Genomic DNA, 21067 nt, shown 5'->3' with positions numbered 1-21067 from the left:
AACTTTTCTACCTTTTGCCACATTTCTGGCTTCAAACATAAAGATATAAAATTCTAAATTTTTGGGGAAGAATCAACAACAAGTGTGACACAATTGTGAAGTGGAACGAAATTTACTGGATATTTTAAACTTTTTTACCAAATTAAAAACTGAAAAGTGGGGAGTGCAATATTATTCGGCCCCTTTACTTTCAGTGCAGCAAACTCACTCCAGAAGTTCAGTGAGGATCTCTGAATGATCCAATGTTGTCCTAAATGACTGGTAATGATAAATAGAATCCACCTGTGTGTGATCAAGTCTCCGTATAAATGCACCTGCTCTGTGATAGTCTCAGGGTTCTGTTTCAAGTGCAGAGAGCATCATGAAGACCAAGGAACACACCAGGCAGGTCCGAGACACTGTTGTGGCGAAGTTTAAAGCCGGATTTGGATACAAAAAGATTTCCCAAGTTTTAAACATCTCAAGGAGCACTGTGCAAGCAATCATATTTAAATGGAAGGAGTATCAGACCACTGCAAATCTACCAAGACCAGGCCGTCCCTCTAAACTTTCATCTCGAACAAGGAGAAGACTGATCAGAGATGCAGCCAAAAGGCCCATGATCACTCTGGATGAACTGCAGAGATCTACAGCTGAGGTGGGAGAGTCTGTCCATAGGACAACAATCAGTTGTACACTGCACAAATCTGGCCGTTATGGAAGAGTGGCAAGAAGAAAGCTATTTCTCAAAGATATCCATAAAAAGTCTCGTTTGAAGTTTGCCACAAGCCACCTGGGAGACACACCAAACATGTGGAATAAAGTGTTCTGGTCAGATGAAAGCAAAATCGAACTTTTTGGCCACAATGCAAAACTATATGTTTGGCGTAAAAGCAACAGAGCTCATCACCCTCAAAACACCATCCCCACTGTCAAACATGGTGGTGGCAGTATCATGGTTTGGGCTTGCTTTTCTTCAGCAGGGACAGGGAAGATGGTTAAAATTGATGGGAAGATGGACAGAGCCAAATACAGGACCATTCTGGAAGAAAACCTGTTGGAGTCAGAAAAAGACCCGAGACTGGGACGGAGATTTATCTTCCAACAAGAAAATGATCCCAAACATAAAGCAAAATCTATAATGGAATGGTTCAAAAATAAACGTATCCAGGTGTTACAATGGCCAAGTCCAAGTCCAGACCTGAATCCAATCGAGAATCTATGGAAAGAGCTGAAAACTGCTGTTCACAAACGCCCTCCATCCAACCTCAATGAGCTCGAGCTGTTTTGCAAGGAAGAATGGGCAAGAATTTCAGCCTCTCGATGTGCAAAACTGATACATACCCCAAGCGACTTGCAGCTGTAATCGCAGCAAAAAGTGGCGCTACAAAGTATTAACTCAAGGGGGCCGAATAATATTGCACTCTCCACTTTTCAGTTTTTAATTTTTTTAAAAAGTTTAAAACAGCCAATAAATTTCGTTCCACTTCACGATTGTGTCCCACTTGTTGCTGATTCTTCCCAAAAAATTATAGAATTTTATATCTTTATGTTTGAAGCCAGAAATGTGGCAAAAGGTAGAAAAGTTCAAGGGGGCCAAATACTTTCACAATGCACTGTATCTCTTCTATCGAGACACCTGTCTTCTCTGCCCAGGAGGTCGCCACGGGCTGAGTGGAATGAGCCTTCAACCCTTCTGGCACGTCTTCGCCGCTTGATGTATATGCTCGATCTGCGCATGCTCCAGCGGCCATTTTCCCTAAGACCACCACAGTGCTATGTACGGGAGAGGGAACCTTCGCTCACCACCGACTTATTCTGAGGACGGGGCCCACAGCATCGCCCAAGTCATCCTGAATCAGCGACCCTGGTGAAAGGACAGGGCCTGCAGCATCGCCGACTCCTGCCGTAGCCAATCTCCTGTATCTGTGACCCTGGCTCCTGTGACCCCTGCTCCACCACCGCCACCCCCTCAGGTAAAATGGATTATAAGGCGCACCATTTAAAAAAAAAAAAAAAAAAAAAAAAAAAAAAAAAACATCTTTTGGGGTGCATCTTATAATCCGCAAAATAAGGTACATTTCTCTTCATATTTTCAATTAGAAAACAGTGTGCAATGTTCCCAATGCATGTAAATAAAAACTAGTGTAAAGATTTTGTGCATAACTCATGTTTTTGAACACTACTGTACAGCAGCCCCCTGCACTATATACAGGAGGAGGTCATGCACAGCAGCCCCCTGCACTATATACAGAGGAGGTCATGCACAGCAGCCCCCTGCACTATATACAGAGGAGGTCATGCACAGCAGCCCCCTGCACTATATACAGAGGAGGTCATGCACAGCAGCCCCCTGCACTATATACAGAGGAGGTCATGCACAGCAGCCCCCTGCACTATATACAGAGGAGGTCATGCACAGCAGCCCCCTGCACTATATACAGGGGTCATATACAGCAGCTGCACTATATATAGAAGTCATATTTAGCAACTACATATTTGCAGGTTAATAGCATTTTTTTTCACGTGAAAGGTTCCCTTTAAGTTTGCACGGTCAGCCAAGTAATATAGTAACATAGTCTTCCTTCAACCTTAAAAACTAAGTCCATCTAGTTCAACCCATAGCCTAACATGTTGATCCAGAGGAAGACAAAAAAAAAAAACCCATGTGGCAAACACTAAGCTCCACATTGGGGAAAAAAATTCCTTCCTGACTCCATAAGACAATCAGACTAGTTCCCTGGATCAACGCCCTATCAAGGAATCTAGTATATATAACCAGTAATATTATACTTTTCAAGAAAGGCATCCATGCCCTTCTTAAATTTTAGTAGTGAATCACTCATTACAACATCATGCTGCAGAGAGTTCCATAGTCTCACTGCTCTTACAGTAAAGAATCCCCGTCTGTGATTATGATTAAACCTTCTTTCCTCCAGATGTAGAAGATGCCCCCTTGTCCCCGTCTCAGGCCTCAGAGTAAAAAGATCAGTAGAAAGGTCTTTGTACTGTCCCCTTATATACTTGTACATAGTAATAAGATCAACCTTAAGGCTGTGTGCCCACGATGCATTTTTTAAGCGTTTCCGTAGCGGCAAAAACGCTGCAGAAATGCTTAAAAAACGCTTGGTAGAAGGCCTGCCATGTTCCCCAATGATAATTTGCATGTGCTGTGCACATGCTGCGGAAATTTCCTCTGCTGGTTATCATTGCGGAAAAAAACGCAGCACTACCAATTATTTTGCGGAAGTGCTGCGTTTTCGCCGCCATTGACTTGCATTGGAACGTTTGGATTCAGCATCACTGCATCTGTACATGCGGAATCCATGCGTTTCAATGTGCGGATGGTACCCGGGTCTGGAAAAGAGGAGACTCTCCTCCGGACCTGGGTACCATAGAACCTGTAAAAAAAAGAAGAAAATAAAAAATAAATATTATATTTACCTTCTGATGGCCCCCGATGCGCTTGTCTTCGCTTGCCGGCAGATCGCGGTGGACTGAAGGACCTGAGCTGACATCATAGTCATGTGACAGCAGGTCCTTCAGTGTACCGCGATCTGCCGGCAGCCAGGAAGGAGCGAAGCAAGACTGCGGGGGCCATCGGAAGGTAAGTATAGATTTATTTTTTACCATTCTTTTACGGTCACACTATATAAATCCATGCCGGTTGCATGGATTTACATAGTGTGACCAAGTTGTCAAGCACTTTCCAAGTGATCCTAAAATCGCTTGGAAAGCACTTGTCAACCCTCATGCGGAAATGCATGTGAAGAACGCTTCACATCCGCATGTCCCTGGCAGGAAAAACGTATGTACAATCCGCATGCGTTTTTTCTGCCATGGAGATGCAGAAACGCTCAGGAAAAAATCCAGAGCATTTCTGCATCGTGGGCACATAGCCTTAGCCTTCGTTTTTCTAATCTAAATAATCCCAAGTGTAATAACCTGTCTTGGTATTGCAGACCCCCCAGTCCTCTAATAACCTTGGTCGCTCTTCTCTGCACCCGCTCCAGTTCAGCTATGTCTTTCTTATACACCGGAGACCAGAACTGTACACAGTATTCTAAGTGTGGTCGCACTAGTGACTTGTATAGAGGTAAAATTATGTTCTCCTCATGAGCATCTATGCCTCTTTTAATGCATCCCATTATTTTATTTGCCTTTGCAGCAGCTGCCTGACACTGACCACCAAACGTGAGCTTGTTGTCCACCAATACACCCAGGTCTTTTTCAGTTACAGTTTTGCCCAGTGTTTTACAATTAAGCATATAATTATACATTTTATTTCCTCTGCCCAAGTGCATTACCTTATATTTATCCCCATTAAAGCTCATTTGCCATTTATCAGCCCAAGCTTCTAGTTTACATAGATCCTCCTGTAATATAAAATTGTCCTCCTCTGTATTGATTACCCTGCTGAATTTAGTGTCATCTGCAAATATAGAAATACTACTCTGTATGCCCCTACAAGGTCATTAATAAATATGTTAAAAAGAAGGGGGCCCAATACTGACCCCTGTGGTACCCCACTGTTAACTGAGATCTAGTCTGAGTGTTTTCCATTAATAACCACCCTTTGTTTCCTATCACTGAGCCAGTTCTTAACCCACTTACATATATTTTCCCCTATCCCCATTGTTCTCATTTTATGTATCAACCTTTTGTGTGGAACCGTATCAAAAGCTTTTGAAAAGTCCATATACACAACATCCACTACATTTCATTGGTCCAGTCCGGAACTTGCCTCCTCATAAAAGCTAATCAGATTAGTTTGACAGGAACGGTCCCTTGTAAACCCATGTTGATATTGGGTCATGAGGTTCTTCGTCTTCAGATACTCTATTATAGCATCTCTTAGGAAACCCTCCAGGATTTTACCCACAGTAGAGGTCAAGCTTACCGGCCTATAATTTCCAAGTTCGGTTTTTGTCCCCTTTTTGAATATTGGCACCACATTTGCTATACGCCAGTCCTGTGGTACAGACCCTGTTATTATGGAATCTTTAAAGATTAAAAATAATGGTCTATCTATGACATTACTTAATTCCTGCAGTACTCGCGGGTGTATCCCATCCGGGCCCGGGGATTTGTCAACTTTAGTGATTTTTAGACGCCGCCGTACGTCCTGTTGGGTTAAGAAAGTGACATTTAATGGAGAATTTTTGTCATCACTAATCATGTTTTCTGTCATGCGAGTTTCTTGTGTAAATACGGTTGAAAAAAAATCATTTAGCATATTGGCTATGTGCAGGGACAGTCAGAAAGGTTACCTCCATCTACATGAGCGTTATGAATACGTCTTACAAGCTATGAGGGAAACTTGGAGACAACTTTTGTATCTGCTGTGATGTCTGCAATGTATAGTTGTCAACTCATAGGGTACAGAGCAGAGAAGACCACATACAGGATTGCCTTCCAAATATCAGAGGCTGTAGCAAAATCAGCTCTACTTCAAAGGCCATCTAACTGCATAGGAGCGTAAGGGCCAGAGATTAGGGCCCGCACAGGAATAAACATATCTACATCCCATAACTGCAGGTACATGGGGTGTGCCTAGAGTGAGATCCGTTATTTTATTGTTCCGATCTTTTTTCTCTATCCATAGATGAAAATTACCTTGGGATGACAGTTACTATGGAGACAACATGTTCTACGTGACTAACTTTTTTTTCAATTTTTCTAAGAAAACGACAGTGAACACAATGGCACTGACAGGTGAAAGATTGACTTTACAGCTACAGAAGTTTCTAAAATCACCCACAGATTATGTGCCATTTCAGGAGCAGATATGGATCAACATCATCTAGATCAGTGTTCCTCAACTCTTGTCCTCAAGGACCCAACAAGTCACGATGTGTGGATATGACAGAGAGAACCTGTAGCAATTTCTGAAGCATTGCTAATAATTCCATCAGCTGGAAATCCCAAGAACGCGACATGTTAGGGGGCTACCTCTGAGCTTCCGTGGTATATGGCAATACACCAATGATAAGACCTACATTGTGGAGTTTCAGTGTAAGAAATTCAGGCGGCCAGACATGAGGAGAACAGTCATCCAGGTGAGCCCTCACCAGCTTCTCCCCATCACTTGGCTTGATTGACAGGCATTTCCCTACACACCCTACATCTGTGAATGTAGCTAAGAGAAGACAGCAGGAACATGCCATGTTCCCAACATCTTACTGTGGTCCATTTTTCTCCTCGAACATCACATGGACCCACAGAGTTCCATCGATTAAAATGTAAAAACAGATCCGCTTCTCCTGTCCGTGAGACTTAGAGTGTGTCTTATTCTCATCTGTTTCAGACAAGGATATTACGTCTGTAGGAATCCGTATACAATTGGAGAAACAGAAGATATACTGTGCAGTTTAGTTTTACATCTGAGTTTCATCTGTTTTTAACTGATCCATTGCCAAGAGTCAATGAATAAAATAAAGTTCAAACAGTCGGCCAGCTTCAGTGAAAAGACAAACAAACAAAAAAAAATTGGATGCAACTAGAATGCTACCTGAAAAAAAAAATTGATCCATTTCACTCAGATGCCAAGGGGTAACGTTTCTCTTTGCAGAGAGTGACATGTTAAGCATGTCAAGATGAGGAGACTTAAGCTGCAATGCTCCGCTGGCAAAATATGCAATTTATTTTCCCAGAGGAGCATTGCGGCTTAAAAGTCTCCTCACCTTGACATGCTTAACATGTCACTCTCTGCAAGGAGAAACGTTACCCCTTGGATACCGGTCTGACGCCTCTCACCCAGCCAAACCATATCTCACTTTGCACTAACGAGGGGCAGTAACCTGAAACAGTGTCTGCAATTTGAGATTATGGTTCTGGCTTTTATCCTAAATCACATGACAAGGCTCGTTAGATGGTCAATACTGACTTTTAGGATTGCTACTTCCTTTAGGTGGCACTAGAGTTCTAGTCCTCTTCCTCACTGAAGAGACAATTTGCACTCAGATGGTAACACACACACACGGATATATTAATGTTACCTTAACCTGCCAAGAAATCAATGTTTCTTTAAGAAACAAGGAAATGTTTAAACAAAATAGATCTGTTGAAGGGAACTTGTCATCGGGATTTTAAATGTACGTGTTTAAAAACTAAATGTAATCATCCCCGCTGTGACCGGAGTCAATAGACCAGATAAACACTCAGTGATGTTCCTGGTCAGGCGGTACGGTGCAGTGCCCAGCACGGGGCATGAGAGTGATCTGTGCATTCCTAGAAGAGTGGCACACTGGACAACCTTATGCCCTGCACATGCTGGAAACCCACGTCCCTCTCCAGATTTCATGTAATGGCTGACAGCATTCTCTGAGTGACGCTGACAGATGTGAGCATTAATCATTTACATCCATGAAGCAGTGAACAGTGGAGAGGACGCAGGTTATGTTACAGCGGCCACACTGAGCAAACAGTAACTGAAACCAGAACAGGATGAACTTACCATTGTTGCCATCATGTATACAATCACCAGGGATTCAACCACAGTGGCATCTAGAAACCAATCCAAGCCTTGGGCCAGGTTCAGACAGTCAGACTGCACTATTCATATACCTCGATGCCTGAACCAACAGCCTAGGCATGTGTGAGACTGTAAGCTTGGCTCATTGGGCCAGGAGACCTGAGGTCAGTCCGGGAGATACGGTTGGAGAAATAAAGGTCAGGCCTTAAAAGGGGTTGTCCAGGCATAACATATTTAAGACCTTAAGATAGGTCAGCAATATAAGACTGGCGAGGGCACTGAACAACAGTTCCTATGAAAAGAATACAGCTGATCTGCAGGACTAGGCAGCCGCTGCTACACAGTGATTGAAGCAACTGAAGCTTCATTTAATGCGTCTGATTCATCAAGACTGGCATCGTTCACACCGGTCTTCATGAGGAGGTGTGCTGGAGTCAGACGCTCTTGATTCATGAAGCAGTAGATGCCTCTTCGTGAATCAGTAGCGTCTGACGAGTGGCGTGCGCCTCTGTGTGCGCCTCGCCATAAATCTCACTCCAGTCCCTGCTGGAGTAAGATTCGAGGAGTAGTGAAAGCCGCTGCTTGTCATGAATGTGATGAGCGGTGGTCATCTGCCATCCCAGCTACACCCACTTTGTCATAGCTGGACAAAAATAGCGTGAGTGCCAAAAGTCGCAACATTTTATCGGAGCCTCAAGTTGAGTCAAAATTATACATATTAAAGCTTTATACACCAAAATACTGATGTAAAATCTGTGATGAATCGGGCCCAAAATATTTACATCCAGCAGTCGCCAGAACAAACAACAGCTGATCAATGAGGGTGTCAGACCATGAAAATCACTTAGAAAACTCTGATGAAACTCAGATCCAAAACACTTAAGGACAACGGTCCTTGGTTTTCATACAGGAAAAATCATAGATGTCTGAATGAGGCCTACAACCTCTCCGATACGACATGTCAGAGGGGTATGTACGTCAGGGCAGCCGGCTGTATACAATGCAGGTAGACATAACACCAGGGTCTAATTCAGACCTCACTAACTTATTACGTGCGCAAAAAAAAGGGTCTGAGTTTCTTAAGTGTTTGGTCTGTTTGTCAGTTTTTACCATCACTGATTTTCACTTATGAAAAAATAAATTGCAAATCTATTTGCAATGTTAGAAGCAGCAGGGTGGCTCAGTGGTTAACATTGCAGCGCTGGGGTCCTGGGTTCAAATCCCACCAAGGACAACATCTGCAAGGAGTTTGTATGGGTTTCCTCCCACACTCCAAAGACATACTGATAGGGAATGTAGATTGTGAGCCCCAATGGGGACAGTGCCCATAATGTCTGTAAAGTGCTGTGGAATTAATGGCACTATAAAAGTAAAATAAATGTTAACCACAGACAACACACCAATTGGTCACTGATGACACTCATGATTTTCAAACACCCATAGACTTATATCGGTCATTTTTATATGTGACGCCAATAAAAACCGGAGAGAATATTCTTGTGGACACACAGACCATAGAAACACATGGACATGTGAACAGCCCCATAACCTATGAATGGTTACAAGAAGACCATGGATATAACAGGTACATGACTTACAGCTGTCTGAATGAGACCTTAGGCAGGGGACACACAGGCCCAGTGCCCAGGACCGCTGTACACCACAGCATAACACAGGTGAACGGGGTCACACATTCACCCACAAGGTAACAAGAAAAGCAAATTGTAAAATGTCTGGAAGAGAACAGTTGGATTCTTTATGACTTGCTTGTCGTGGCGGCAGCCCCTGCAGATCACAATGTGACCCCGCTCCCCAGGTACGGTCAGCCAGGGCCCCTGTGCACATTATACAGCAGACTGGCCCTTTACTTCTATGGACACTAATTACCAGGTGAGACAAGTCCTGATCTTGGGGGCAGTCACGACATGACAACATTACCTGGAGCAGCTGCTGCAGTCAGTATAAGAGGATGAGCGACTGTCCCATCCTCCACCCTCATCATCCTCTTCGTCCTCATGGGGGTTGTTGTCCCTCAGCACTTCCATACTCCGAGCCTTCACAGCACAGAGCAAGGTATCTCGGAGCAGCTTCACCTCATCACATTACACCGCTGAGGTGCTGAGCGTTAGTAGCAACGGCTCCAGGTAAGTCGACAGATCCGCCCCTTCCAGCACAAAGTTTGTGATTGGTGCGACCGTACACGTGATACGATCCTTCGCACTGCATTATGGTAATTGTAGTTAAATTAATGCAATTTTGCTTTCACTTGGTTAGATCCCTAAACTACATCTCCTAGAGCTCATTTCGGCCGCATGCATTGTCAGTCTGTGGCTAAACAGGTGAAACTTCCAGGGGAAGAGAGCGCGCGGCCCCCAGAGAGCACACGTCCTGCACGGGGGGCTGTGCGCCTCGTATTGTCTCCGTGCAGACAGATGATAACACGGAATATGGGGATTATTGGCAGAACTCCAGCCGTGGTGTATAAACCTGTGCTGCAGAGACACCGTGTGATAATATTTCGTGTATTCTTACATAGCGCCAAATAATGTGCAATATAATTTATTCAAGATTTGTGAAAAATAACTTTTTGGGATTTTTTTATTTTTAGTATGAGTTGTAGTTTGTAATGGAACCAGTGTCTGTGCTTCTATTTTTTTTGGGGGGGTGAGGTGACCAAAAATGTCAATTCTGTCATCTGTCTGTGAATGAGGTGTGAAGCCCCCCATATCTGTGACTCTATTCACTTGTATCGAAAGTCTCAAAATTGCCGAGTGTGCCAAGTACAAGGATGGTTTATTTGGGGCCTTTTCTTAGGCCCCTGCTTGACATGACAGCGCCTCCCAATTGTAACGGGCTTAGATGCCACGACTGCTATTTACCACAGCACCTAAGGGGTTACAAGGCTGGCATCTGACAGCGGACAATGGCGCGAGTCCTGCTCTTCCCTCCATACTCCCTGGCGGATGTCACCAAGCTCTCTCCATTGGTCGTAGTTATCACAGCGCTGACCACCCATCGCCTTTCCAGTAATCAGAGGGCTGATAGATGAAGCAGTTTACACCAAGTATGCTGCCGTAAAACTTCTTGACGTCGCAATACTTTTGCACAGCCCATAGTTTCACAGACGTTTGAGACTTTGGCATTTTTACGCCAGTCCGGCAGACATTTTGAAAGTGGGTGGAGCCTGGTAGGATGGGGCGTGGTTGCGCTTCTGACAAATTCATTGTAATTTAGACCACAAAAGAGACATAATTTCCAAAAGAAATGTCCCCCGGTCCTGACTGCAGTACACCTGGCATTGGCGCACAGCAGCTAAAAGATGCCTCTAAATGAATTTGGCGCATTATACTCCTCAGAATGGCGTGCAAAACATCAGTCTTGATTGGGGCCTCAGTGTTGTCCTCATCTAATATGGGTCCTTACAGTAGTGTCCACCACCTTCTTCACGGTAACCCCTGCAGTGACCCCCTTCTCGCCCCACAATAATCGCAGACTTTCCTTCCTCTCTTTACAGTATTCAGCATTTTTGAAGATTGATGTTTTCGTTGAATCGGTAGGTGAACATTGTTTCTGGAATTTTTTTCTACACCCAGAGGAATTCTTTCTTAAAATAAAAAAAAGTGCGAAAACACCCTTTAAGCAATTCCAGCTTGTGATTACTGCACCCCAATGGATTTACTTAAGTTAAGAAGGGTAGTAGAGAAGGGACCCTCTCAGTCGATTCATGCTGCCCAGATATGAACATTTGCAGCCAGGGATGTTTTTCTCTGAAACTCTGACATTTCGAGAGACCTGTCAATCTATTGGAGTGGTGCGAGAGAAACCAGCTGGGGGCTGCCTCAGACTAGTCTTCTTTCACTATAGTCCTCAAACTATGTTTCCTCCAAAACGCAGGAATGTTTCCGAGAACTACATACCTGGCCGCCATTGTGCTGCCAGGCTCTGATTCTTGCTGCCTCTGGTTTGGGCAGTATGAATTGTCTGATAAACTCCTTTTAAGAAAATAGAAAAAAAATAAGCCAGTAACTACAGACCAGTTAGCTCAAAGAGTAATTCTACAAGATACTTTTATCACCTCTTTTCAGGTGAGATTGCTGGTCCCAAGATCACTAGAATGGGGTCCTCATGCCTTTCTGAACGGCTGCACATGGGAGCTGCAGCTTCATTCATTGTCTATGGATGGGGGAGGCCGAGTACAAGGCAGCAGGGCGCTCGGCTGCACAGACAGAGGAGAACAAGTAGAAAGAAGGAGATTTTGATCCTTCTGTATAGAGCTCTGCTGAGAACACATCTCAAATACCTGGAGACCTCCCCCACACAAAGGCATGATACAATAATGTTGAGCTCTGGTGATTCTCTCTGGTCCTTTTTTTGTCCTGCAGCGATAACATGCCATGTGAGCAGTACGGTGGCTCAGTGGTTAGCACTGTTTCTTTGCAGCGCTGGGTCCTGAAATCCCACCAAGGACAACATCTGCAAGGAGTTTGTATGTTCTCCCCGTGTTTGTGTGGGTTTTCTCTGGGTTCTCCGGTTTCCTCCTACACTACAAAGACATACTGATAGGGAATGTAGATTGTGAGCCCCAATGGGGGCAGTGATGATGTCTGTAAAGCGCTGTGGAATTAATGCCACTATATAAGTGCGTAAAATAAATACTTAAACATCAGCAGTGATGCCACAAGACTGCTGGAGACAGTAACTGGTCGCCAGTGTCATGTGCACATGTCAGGCGCATCATCAATGCAGGACAAGTACAAGATCAGCGGCAGGGGACTTACAAATAATTTTTAAATATTACAGCATTTTCTGCTTTAATACATTTTTTTATATTCTGTTTAGTGAAGGAGGAGTAACAGCTTGGAACAAATTTCCAAGATAAAAATAAAAAAAATAATATATGGCAGGATAGATAGACCACGTGGTCTTTTTTTCTGCTGTTAATTTTCTGAGTTTCTCTCCTATCCCCATTAAAGACAGCAATGCACCTTATCTCAACATCTAGCGCAGTTCTTCAAACCCTTTATTTTCCTCAAGTCACCAGTAGTCACAGCAGTGCCTTCCACTTATCACTAGTAATCACAGCAGTATCTTTCACCACATCACCAGTAGTCATAGCAGTGCCTTTCCTCATTCACCAGTAGTCACAGCATAGTAATCACAGCAGTATCTTTCACCACATCACCAGTAGTCATAGCAGTGCCTTTCCTCATTCACCAGTAGTCACAGCAGTGCCTTTCCTCATTCACCAATAGTCACAGCAGTGCCTTTCCTCATTCACCAGTAGTCACAGCCGTGCCTTTCCTCATTCACCAGTAGTCACAGCCGTGCCTTTCCTCATTCACCAGTAGTCACAGCAGTGCCTTTCCTCATTCACCAGTAGTCACAGCAGTGCCTTTCCTCATTCACCAGTAGTCACAGCAGCGCCTGCCCACATGTAACCAGTTGGCATCACAGTGTCTTTCCACATATTACCAATAATCACAGCAGTATCTTTCACCATATCACTAGTAGTTACAGTAGTGCCTTTCCTCATATTACAAGTAGTCACAGCAATGTATTTCCACTTATCTCCAATAATTACACTAATACCTTTCACCATCTCAACAGTAACCAGATTAGTACCTTTCCACATATCACCAGTAGTCATGGCAGTGCCTTTCCACATGTCGTCAATATTCACAGCAGTATTTTTAGTAGTCACAGCAGTATCTTTATTATCTATCACATCACCAGTAGTCTGACTCTTAGCAGTGCCTTTAGAAATCACCAAAAGTCACATCAGTGCCTGTTCACATATCACCAGTAGTCAAACCAATGGATACCAAATAATAAATAGTAGTTTTTCCTCCTTCCCCCATTGCCACGTCTTCTTGGACCAGCACAGAGGTGCAGTGGATGTCTGTCCAGCGGCCAGCAAACTAGATGATTAACCCCTTCACGGCGCGGCCCTTTTCCTTTATTGAGCTTTCGTTTTTTGCTCCCCTTCTTCCCAGAGCCATAACTTTTTTTTATTTTTTCGTCAATATGGCCATGTGAGGGCTTAATTTTTGCGGGACTAGTTGTACTTTTCAATGACACCATTGGTTTTACCATACAGTGTACTGGAAAACAGGAAAAAAATTCCAAGTGCGGTGAAATGGCAAAAAAAAGTGCAATTTCACAGTTGTTTTCTTTTTTATTATATTCACTAAATGCTAAAACTGACCTGCCATTATGATTCCCCAGGTCATTACGAGTTCGTAGATACCAAACATGTATAGTTTCTTCTTTTATTTATGTGGTGAAAATAAAAATCGGGTACATACAATGTTTTGATCGCCCGTTATTGCATTTTATTGCAATGTTGTGGCGACCAAAAAACATTCTGGCGTTTTGATACTTTTTTTTCGTTACGCCGTTTACCGATCGGATTAATTCTTTTTATATATTGATAGATCGGGTGATTCTGAACGTGGTAATACAAAATATGTGCATATTTGATTTTTTTTATTGTTTTATTTTGAATGGGGCAAAAGGGGGTGATTTGAACTTTTATATTTTTTTAATTCTTTTAATATTTTTAAAAACATTTTTTTTCTTCCTTTTCACATGCTTCAATAGTTTCCATAGGAGACTAGAAGCTGCGATCATCCGCTCGCCTGTGTTACACATAGCAGGGCCTCAGAAACAGAAGTGCTCATCTGCTATGAACACCGACCGCTGGGCGGCGCTCCTAGCATCCCGGCAATGACAACCACAGGGGTTTCCTGCAGATGGGCGGGATTAGTGGCGTGCTTTCGGCGCCGCCATGTTAAATGCCACTGTCAGAGATTGACAGCGGCATTTAACATGTTAACAGCCACCGGAGTGATATACCAAGGTCTCTCAGTTGAAGGATTCTGTCCCTGTCACTTTGTGACAAGTCGACAAACAGTAAACATGGCACAATCATCCCACAAGAATTGATCCGATTTTTGAGGTTTCATGTGGTTAAAAAATATGTTTTCAGTCTGGATTTAATGCCCCTCCAGATGCCACAGAATGAAGCTAATGAAGTTGTAGGAGATGTGGGTAATCTGCGCTGCTGGTTTATCCACAAAAAAAAAATCCACTATGCCGTATATGAGATATCAGTACGGTTTATACAGGATTTTTTTCTGGACACACAACCAGCAGAGCAGGTTATACTACTTCATAACCATGTTGGATCTGCCAACCCGTGGACCTGCAGCAGCTGGAAACCCTTTATGTCTACACCTTACTATGCTGTGTCTCACACAACCACACTAGGTGAGCAATATCCCTATACCTACTACATTGTATACCGGATAAAACCCTATTGCGCTTGATTTGTTCCCACAGCTAATCTAACAGATTGGAGCTAGGTGCTTGAAAATGTGATCATTTGCAGATGTCATCAACACCCGCTACTTCTTCGATTTACATAAGTTTATGGATTGTCCTTCTTGTTCTTGTTACAATTTCAATGTGAAGAGGTAATTTTATTGGAATCTGACTTATGTGCGCATATCCTAGAAGGGGTTGTTCATAAGAAAAAAGTATCTTCATTTTTCTAGAATTTTTTTTTTCCTTTTTGTCGTTTTCTGAGCACTTTTTGATCACCAGAGTTTTTTTTTTCCAGCATTTTTGGGACATTTTTTTATTGTCATTCTCTGGTCATTTTTTTTTTAATTCCATTCAACAATGGAGAAAGCGCTCGAAGATTTTCAAGCAAAATCACTGGTAAAATGCTCAAAAAGTATTCAGGCGGTCTCTTGAACCTTCCCATGGAATCGTATTAAAAAGTAAAGCGTGTTTTCTGAGAAGAAAACGCCTGAAGAATGGTCAGATCACTTCTTTTAACTACTTGGTGTCTTTGGAAATCTGAAGCTTTTCGGAGCACAATTGAGCAAGAAAAGACATTGTATGCACATACCCTTAAAGAGTATCTACCTGCAGATTACCACTATATTTTCAGGCAAATAGTTTTTTTTAAGGTGACAGGTTCCCTTTTTTTTTGGTGGATTTTGGTGCGGCTTTTTCTTTAAAATCCACATGAAAAGCACATAAAATACTCTTTGAATAAGTTTCCTATTAATTTCAATGGAAAAACAAGCCTGTACTGCACATAGTTTCATAGTTTTTAAGGTTGAAAGAAGACTTTAGTCCATCAAGTTCAACCCATAGACTAACATATTGATCCAGAGGAAGGCAAAAACCCATGGGGCAGACACTAATAGCTCCATATTAGGCCAGGGTTACACCACCGTAAATTGTCTCATCCTAGAGAATTATCGATTATGCTAATGACACTGATCAAACCCTGATCCGAGTTTGCTCAGAGTGTCAGCATAGTATGATTCGATTCTCTAGGATGAGAGAACCATAACACACTGAGGAGAAGATGGAGAACAAATTTTCTCCATCTTCTCCATTCTGTGAGTCTGCAGAAATCAGACTGCACCAACATGTCATCCGTGTGCAGTCCGATGTTTTCCACGCACCCATACACTTGAATGGGAGAGTGGCATCCGATTTCAGAGTGAAATCATAGCATGCTGTGATTTTTTTTCAGACAGATTCTGACAGTGAAAAAAATTCGGCCATCAGCAGTGCCTCATTGAATAACATTGGTCCGAGTGCTATCTGATAAAAAAAATCAGATAGCACTCATCTGATATATACGCTAGTGTAACCCTGGCGTTAGGGGAAAAATTCCTTCCCGACTCCACATGCGGCAATCAGACTAATTTCCTGGATCAACGCACAATCACAGAATCTAGTGCTCATTTCTGGTATTTTATTTTTCAATAAAGGCATCCATGCCCTTCTTAAATTTTAGTAGTGAATCACTCATTACAACATCATGGGGCAGAGAGTTCCATAGTCTCACTGCTCTTACAGTAAAGAATCCCCGTCTGTGATTATAATGAAACTTTCTTTCCTCCAGACGTAGAGGATGCCCCCTTGTCCCTGTCTCAGGCCTAAGTGTAAAACGATCGCTAGAAAGTGCTCTGTACTGTCACCTCATATGTTTGTACATTGTAATAAGATCATACACATGGCTATTTTTTTTTTTTCAAATATAAAAAGAAGCAACATAACAGTTCTATGGATGTTTCTGCTATAAAAACTTCTCTAAATTTGTCTGGTGAAGAAAAAAAGGAAACGACTTATACTCAAAAAGCACATAAAAAAACAGTCCAAAAACATGTATTTTTGAAAGTTGTTTTTTTTTATTGTTTGCATGGATTTTTCAACAAAAAAAATCCACATCAACGAACTCTGTTAGCTGCCACATGGTACAGTGTTGTAGCTTAAAAAAAATTACTACAGGCTACAGGAAACAGGAACATTTTAGGACATGCAGATTTTCAGATCTATGTATGTCAATAATTTGTGCAAAATATTCCGTATTTTATCAAACTCTTCATGTACAGAGAAATGCTCACTGTACTGCATTTTATCTGTAGACCTTTCTCGTGGTGTTTTGGCTAATTTTTCACAAATGTTATCATTTTCAGATTAGTAAAATGAAGTTGCTAATTCATTGTACATTTTTAGAAGGTCATAATGGAAGTGGTCAGAAAAGCAAAGCAGAGTTCTAAATCACATTCAGCCTTGATCATATGACATGTGCACCACTTACAACTGGCATTGGAAATACAGTGTAGCACTGAAAGGCAACATTTTTTCTTGAGGGAATATAGTGGTGGGATCTAATAATATGTTGATTGCCAAACACTTCCAGATAATTGGACATGTTGCATAGCGGTGCTTAGGAGGTTTGGCAGGTTGTCAACTCTTGATTTTCAATTGATACTAATAATGGTTATGGACACAAATCAGACAGGTTGAAATTCACAGGAGATAGTCAGCGAGTCCCAAAATACATTATACTTTTATATTCATGTTTATATTGGTGGCTTGTGTGGCCAAAAAAATAATGCCCATGGCTAGTTTAATATGATCTAACACTGCTTCACTTATCTCCATGGTCTAACTTCCTGAAGGATGATAACCTAGAGGTCAATACATACAGATAGATAGATAGACACTACATTTATCAAAATAATAATAAAATAACAACAACAATTGTGATCAGGTGTGGTGGGACGTTGTGCCTACAATTCTCAAACTCCAGATTTTTCTTCTCTTACTTGCAGACACTTTTCATAATTCTAAAAAAAAGAAGAATTGTAATTTCTCTAACTTACCTGTGAAACAAGATGCTTTGGACAGAGTCCAGGTCATCCAGGCTCTTAGTGACAGCCCGTGGGATTATATGACCGCCAACTTTAAACATGATCCTCTTAGTGCTTGGCTCATAGCATAGAGAAGTTTTTAGTCCATGCACATCGTGTAGGTTTCTAATGGATGGATGCAGTGATTACATGGATCTCACATGACAAAGTCATTTCTACAGCTATAAAAGCCTTGGAGCTAAATGTGTCTGTATTGCAGCCCCCTTTGTGCCCCATTCTTCAACCCAACTCCAGCAGAGGACTGAGTGGCCACAGTCAAGCAGAGGTCCCTTGTCCCCTCCTCTTTTAGGGACCCTATGTGCTGCACTATCAGCACATGCAGTGCGGTAGACTCTGCCATCCTCTCTCCTGTCTCTGCAGCTCATAGCTGTGATTTTAACAAAGCCTTAGCCCTCCCACTCCCCATTCATTTCACAGACGTCAGGGAAATGAAAAAAATACCAGCGAGGGCTCAGACTTGTCCAGCAGTGACTTCTCAGGTGTAGCTGGCTTACCCCATGCTAAGATGTGAGCTTTTCAGCTCTAGCTTTCTGAAAGATCATTTCCCGTGGGCATTTCAGTATTTAACTCTTAGAAAGCTGGGTGACAACTAGTTTGATCACAGTTATAACAAATTGTCAGCTTTCCATGATAACTGAAAAGCAATTCTACCTGGCTATGGATCAATACAGGTCTAGCGGGTGTATTAACATAATGAAGCAAACTTTCCCTTTAGAAAAAGGGGAAAGTTGGGTAGCAGATTGTGTGTGAGAGGCAGTGGGGGGCATGAGTAACTTGCAGTTACCGTATGTTTCGCAGTATAAGACGCACTGGACCATAAGACGCACCTAGGTTTTAGAGGAGGAAAATAGAAATAAAAATTTAAGCAAAAAATGTGGTCATGATGTCCTGTTAAGGGGGAGGGGGTCTGCTGCTGACACTGTTATAGGGATAATGTCCCCCAATTCTGTTAATAGTCCCCATCCTGGTATATATGGCCTCCTCCTTCCTGTAATATGTGGCCACCATCCTGGTATGCATGTCACCCCTCAGCCCCATCCTGGTATGCATGGCACCCTCATCCCCATCCTGGTATGCATGCCACCCTCATCCCCATCCTGGTATGCATGCCACCCCAATCCCCCATCCTGGTATGCATGCCACCCCAATCCCCCATCCTGGTATGCATGCCACCCCAATCCCCCATCCTGGTATGCATGGCACCCCTCATCCCCATCCTGGTATGCATGGCACCCCAATCCCCCATCCTGGTATGCATGGCACCACCCATCCTGGTATGCATGGCAACCCTGATCCCCATCCTGGTATGCATGGCAACCCTGATCCCCATCCTGGTATGCATGGCAACCCTGATCCCCATCCTGGTATGCAAGGCACCACTCATCCTGGTATGCATGGAACTCCCCATCCTGGTATGCATGGCCTCCCTCGTCCCTCATCCTGGTATGCATGGCCCCATTCATCCCTCTTCCTGGTATGCATGGCCCCCTCATCCCTCTTCCTGGTATGCATGGCCCCCTCATCCCTCTTCCTGGTATGCATGGCCCCCTCATCCCTCTTCCTGGTATGCATGGCCCCCTCATCCCTCTTCCTGGTATGCATGGTTCCCCAATCCCCATCCTGGTATGCACGGCACCCCTCATCCCCATCCTGATATGCATGGCACCCCAATCCCCCATCCTGGTATGCATGGTACCCCCCATCCTGGTATGCTTGGCAACCCTGATCCCCATCCTGGTATGCATGGCAACCCTGATCCCCATCCTGGTATGCAAGGCACCACTCATCCTGGTATGCATGGAACTCCCCATCCTGGTATGCATGGCACCCCTCATCCCTCATCTTGGTATGCATGGCCCCCTCGTCCCTCATCCTGGTATGCATGCCCCCCCTCATCCTGGTATGCATGGCCTCCTCATCCCCCATCCTGGTATGCATGGCACTCCAATCCCCCATCCTGGTATGCATGGCACCCCAATCCCCCATCCTGGTATGCATGGCACCCCAATCCCCCATCCTGGTATGCATGGCACCCCCCAATCCCCCATCCTGGTATGCATGGCACCCCCCAATCCCCCATCCTGGTATGCATGGCACCCCCCAATCCCCCATCCTGGTATGCATGGCACCCCCCTATCCCCCATCCTGGTATGCATGGCACCCCCCAATCCCCCATCCTGGTATGCATGGCACCCCCCAATCCCCCATCCTGGTATGCATGGCACACCCCAATCCCCCATCCTGGTATGCATGGCACCCCAATCCCCCATCCTGGTATGCATGGCAACCCTGATCCCCATCCTGGTATGCAAGCACCACTCATCCTGGTATGCATGGAACTCCCCATCCTGGTATGCATGGCACCCCTCATCCCTCTTCCTGGTATGCATGGCCCTCCTCATTACTCATCCTGGTATGAATGGCACCCCCTATCCTGGTATGAATGGCACCCCCTATCCTGGTATGAATGGCACCCCTCATCCCTCTTTCTGGTATGAATTGCACCCCCTATCCAGGTATGCATAGCACCCCTCATCCCTCTTTCTGGTATGCATGGCACCAAAAAATAAACAATTCTATTCACCTTCCTTTCCTCTGCTCCAGTGCTGCGTCCTGTTCTGCTGCCAGCACTGATCTCACCGTGTGAGCCGCACATGACGTCACTGCTATTAAAGAGCATGAATATTCACTACTCCCCACGCCCATGGGTGGGGAGTAGTGAATGTTCATGCTCTTTAATAGCGGGCACACGTGACCGCTGAGCCGCTGCAGGAGCCGCGGCTGCTGCTGACACTGTACACTCGCTATTAAGGAGAATGAATATTCACTGCTCCCCACACCAATGGGCGTGGGGAACTATGAATATTCATTTTCTTAAGCAACTGGGAACAGTGTAGGCTGCAGCAGGCAGCTCTTGCCTCTTGTGCTTTGCTCCGCTGCCGCTCACCCCACACTTCCCACCATCCACAGTATATATATATAAAGTGCGTCTTATAGTCCGAAAAATACAGTAAGTAGTATTCCTCGGGACAATACAATTGGAATACATATTTACATATAATGTACCCTTGTAACTGGGGCCTGAACATGCGACCTTGCTCTGCCCACCGGGTGCAATAACTCACACTACTGTATTTCCTTGAAAGCCTCTAATAAATACTCCTACTTAAAGTAAATCTGTCAGTGGGGTCAACCCTCCTAAAATGTCTATATGGGCATGTAGATCATAGGAAGCTGAATAAACTGATACCTTGATATCTGCATCCAATGTCTTATTCCAGAGTAATCCATATTTTTCTTAATATGTAAATGAGCTGTTAAAATCTATGGGCCTGACATAGATCTCCCTGAGAATCTGCCTCCAGAGCTT

General features: G+C 43.8%; 1 protein-coding gene across 4 annotated transcripts in view; it reads right to left on the bottom strand.

The window, feature by feature from the left end:
- The window catches only part of INTU (inturned planar cell polarity protein), an 88507-nt gene extending 70336 nt beyond the window's left edge, over positions 1 to 18171 (bottom strand). For 3 of the 4 annotated variants that reach the window (XM_073641502.1, XM_073641525.1, XM_073641508.1), the window contains exon 1: positions 9392 to 9645. In XM_073641502.1, the coding sequence (XP_073497603.1) occupies positions 9392 to 9498 (107 nt within the window). In that variant the 5' untranslated portion in view covers positions 9499 to 9645. Of the gene's footprint in view, positions 1 to 9391; positions 9646 to 17649 lie in introns of those variants that run through there. The other variant, XM_073641517.1, reaches the window with a different exon arrangement.
- Positions 18172 to 21067: the final 2896 nt, after the last annotated feature.

Source organism: Phyllobates terribilis, unplaced genomic scaffold (assembly GCF_046119375.1).
Source record: "Phyllobates terribilis strain yellow unplaced genomic scaffold, ASM4611937v1 Scaffold_1__5_contigs__length_1240528914, whole genome shotgun sequence".
NCBI classification, from domain to species: domain Eukaryota; kingdom Metazoa; phylum Chordata; class Amphibia; order Anura; family Dendrobatidae; genus Phyllobates; species Phyllobates terribilis.
Note: the sequence above shows the minus strand (reverse complement) of the source record. Positions and strands in the feature narration are given on the sequence as shown.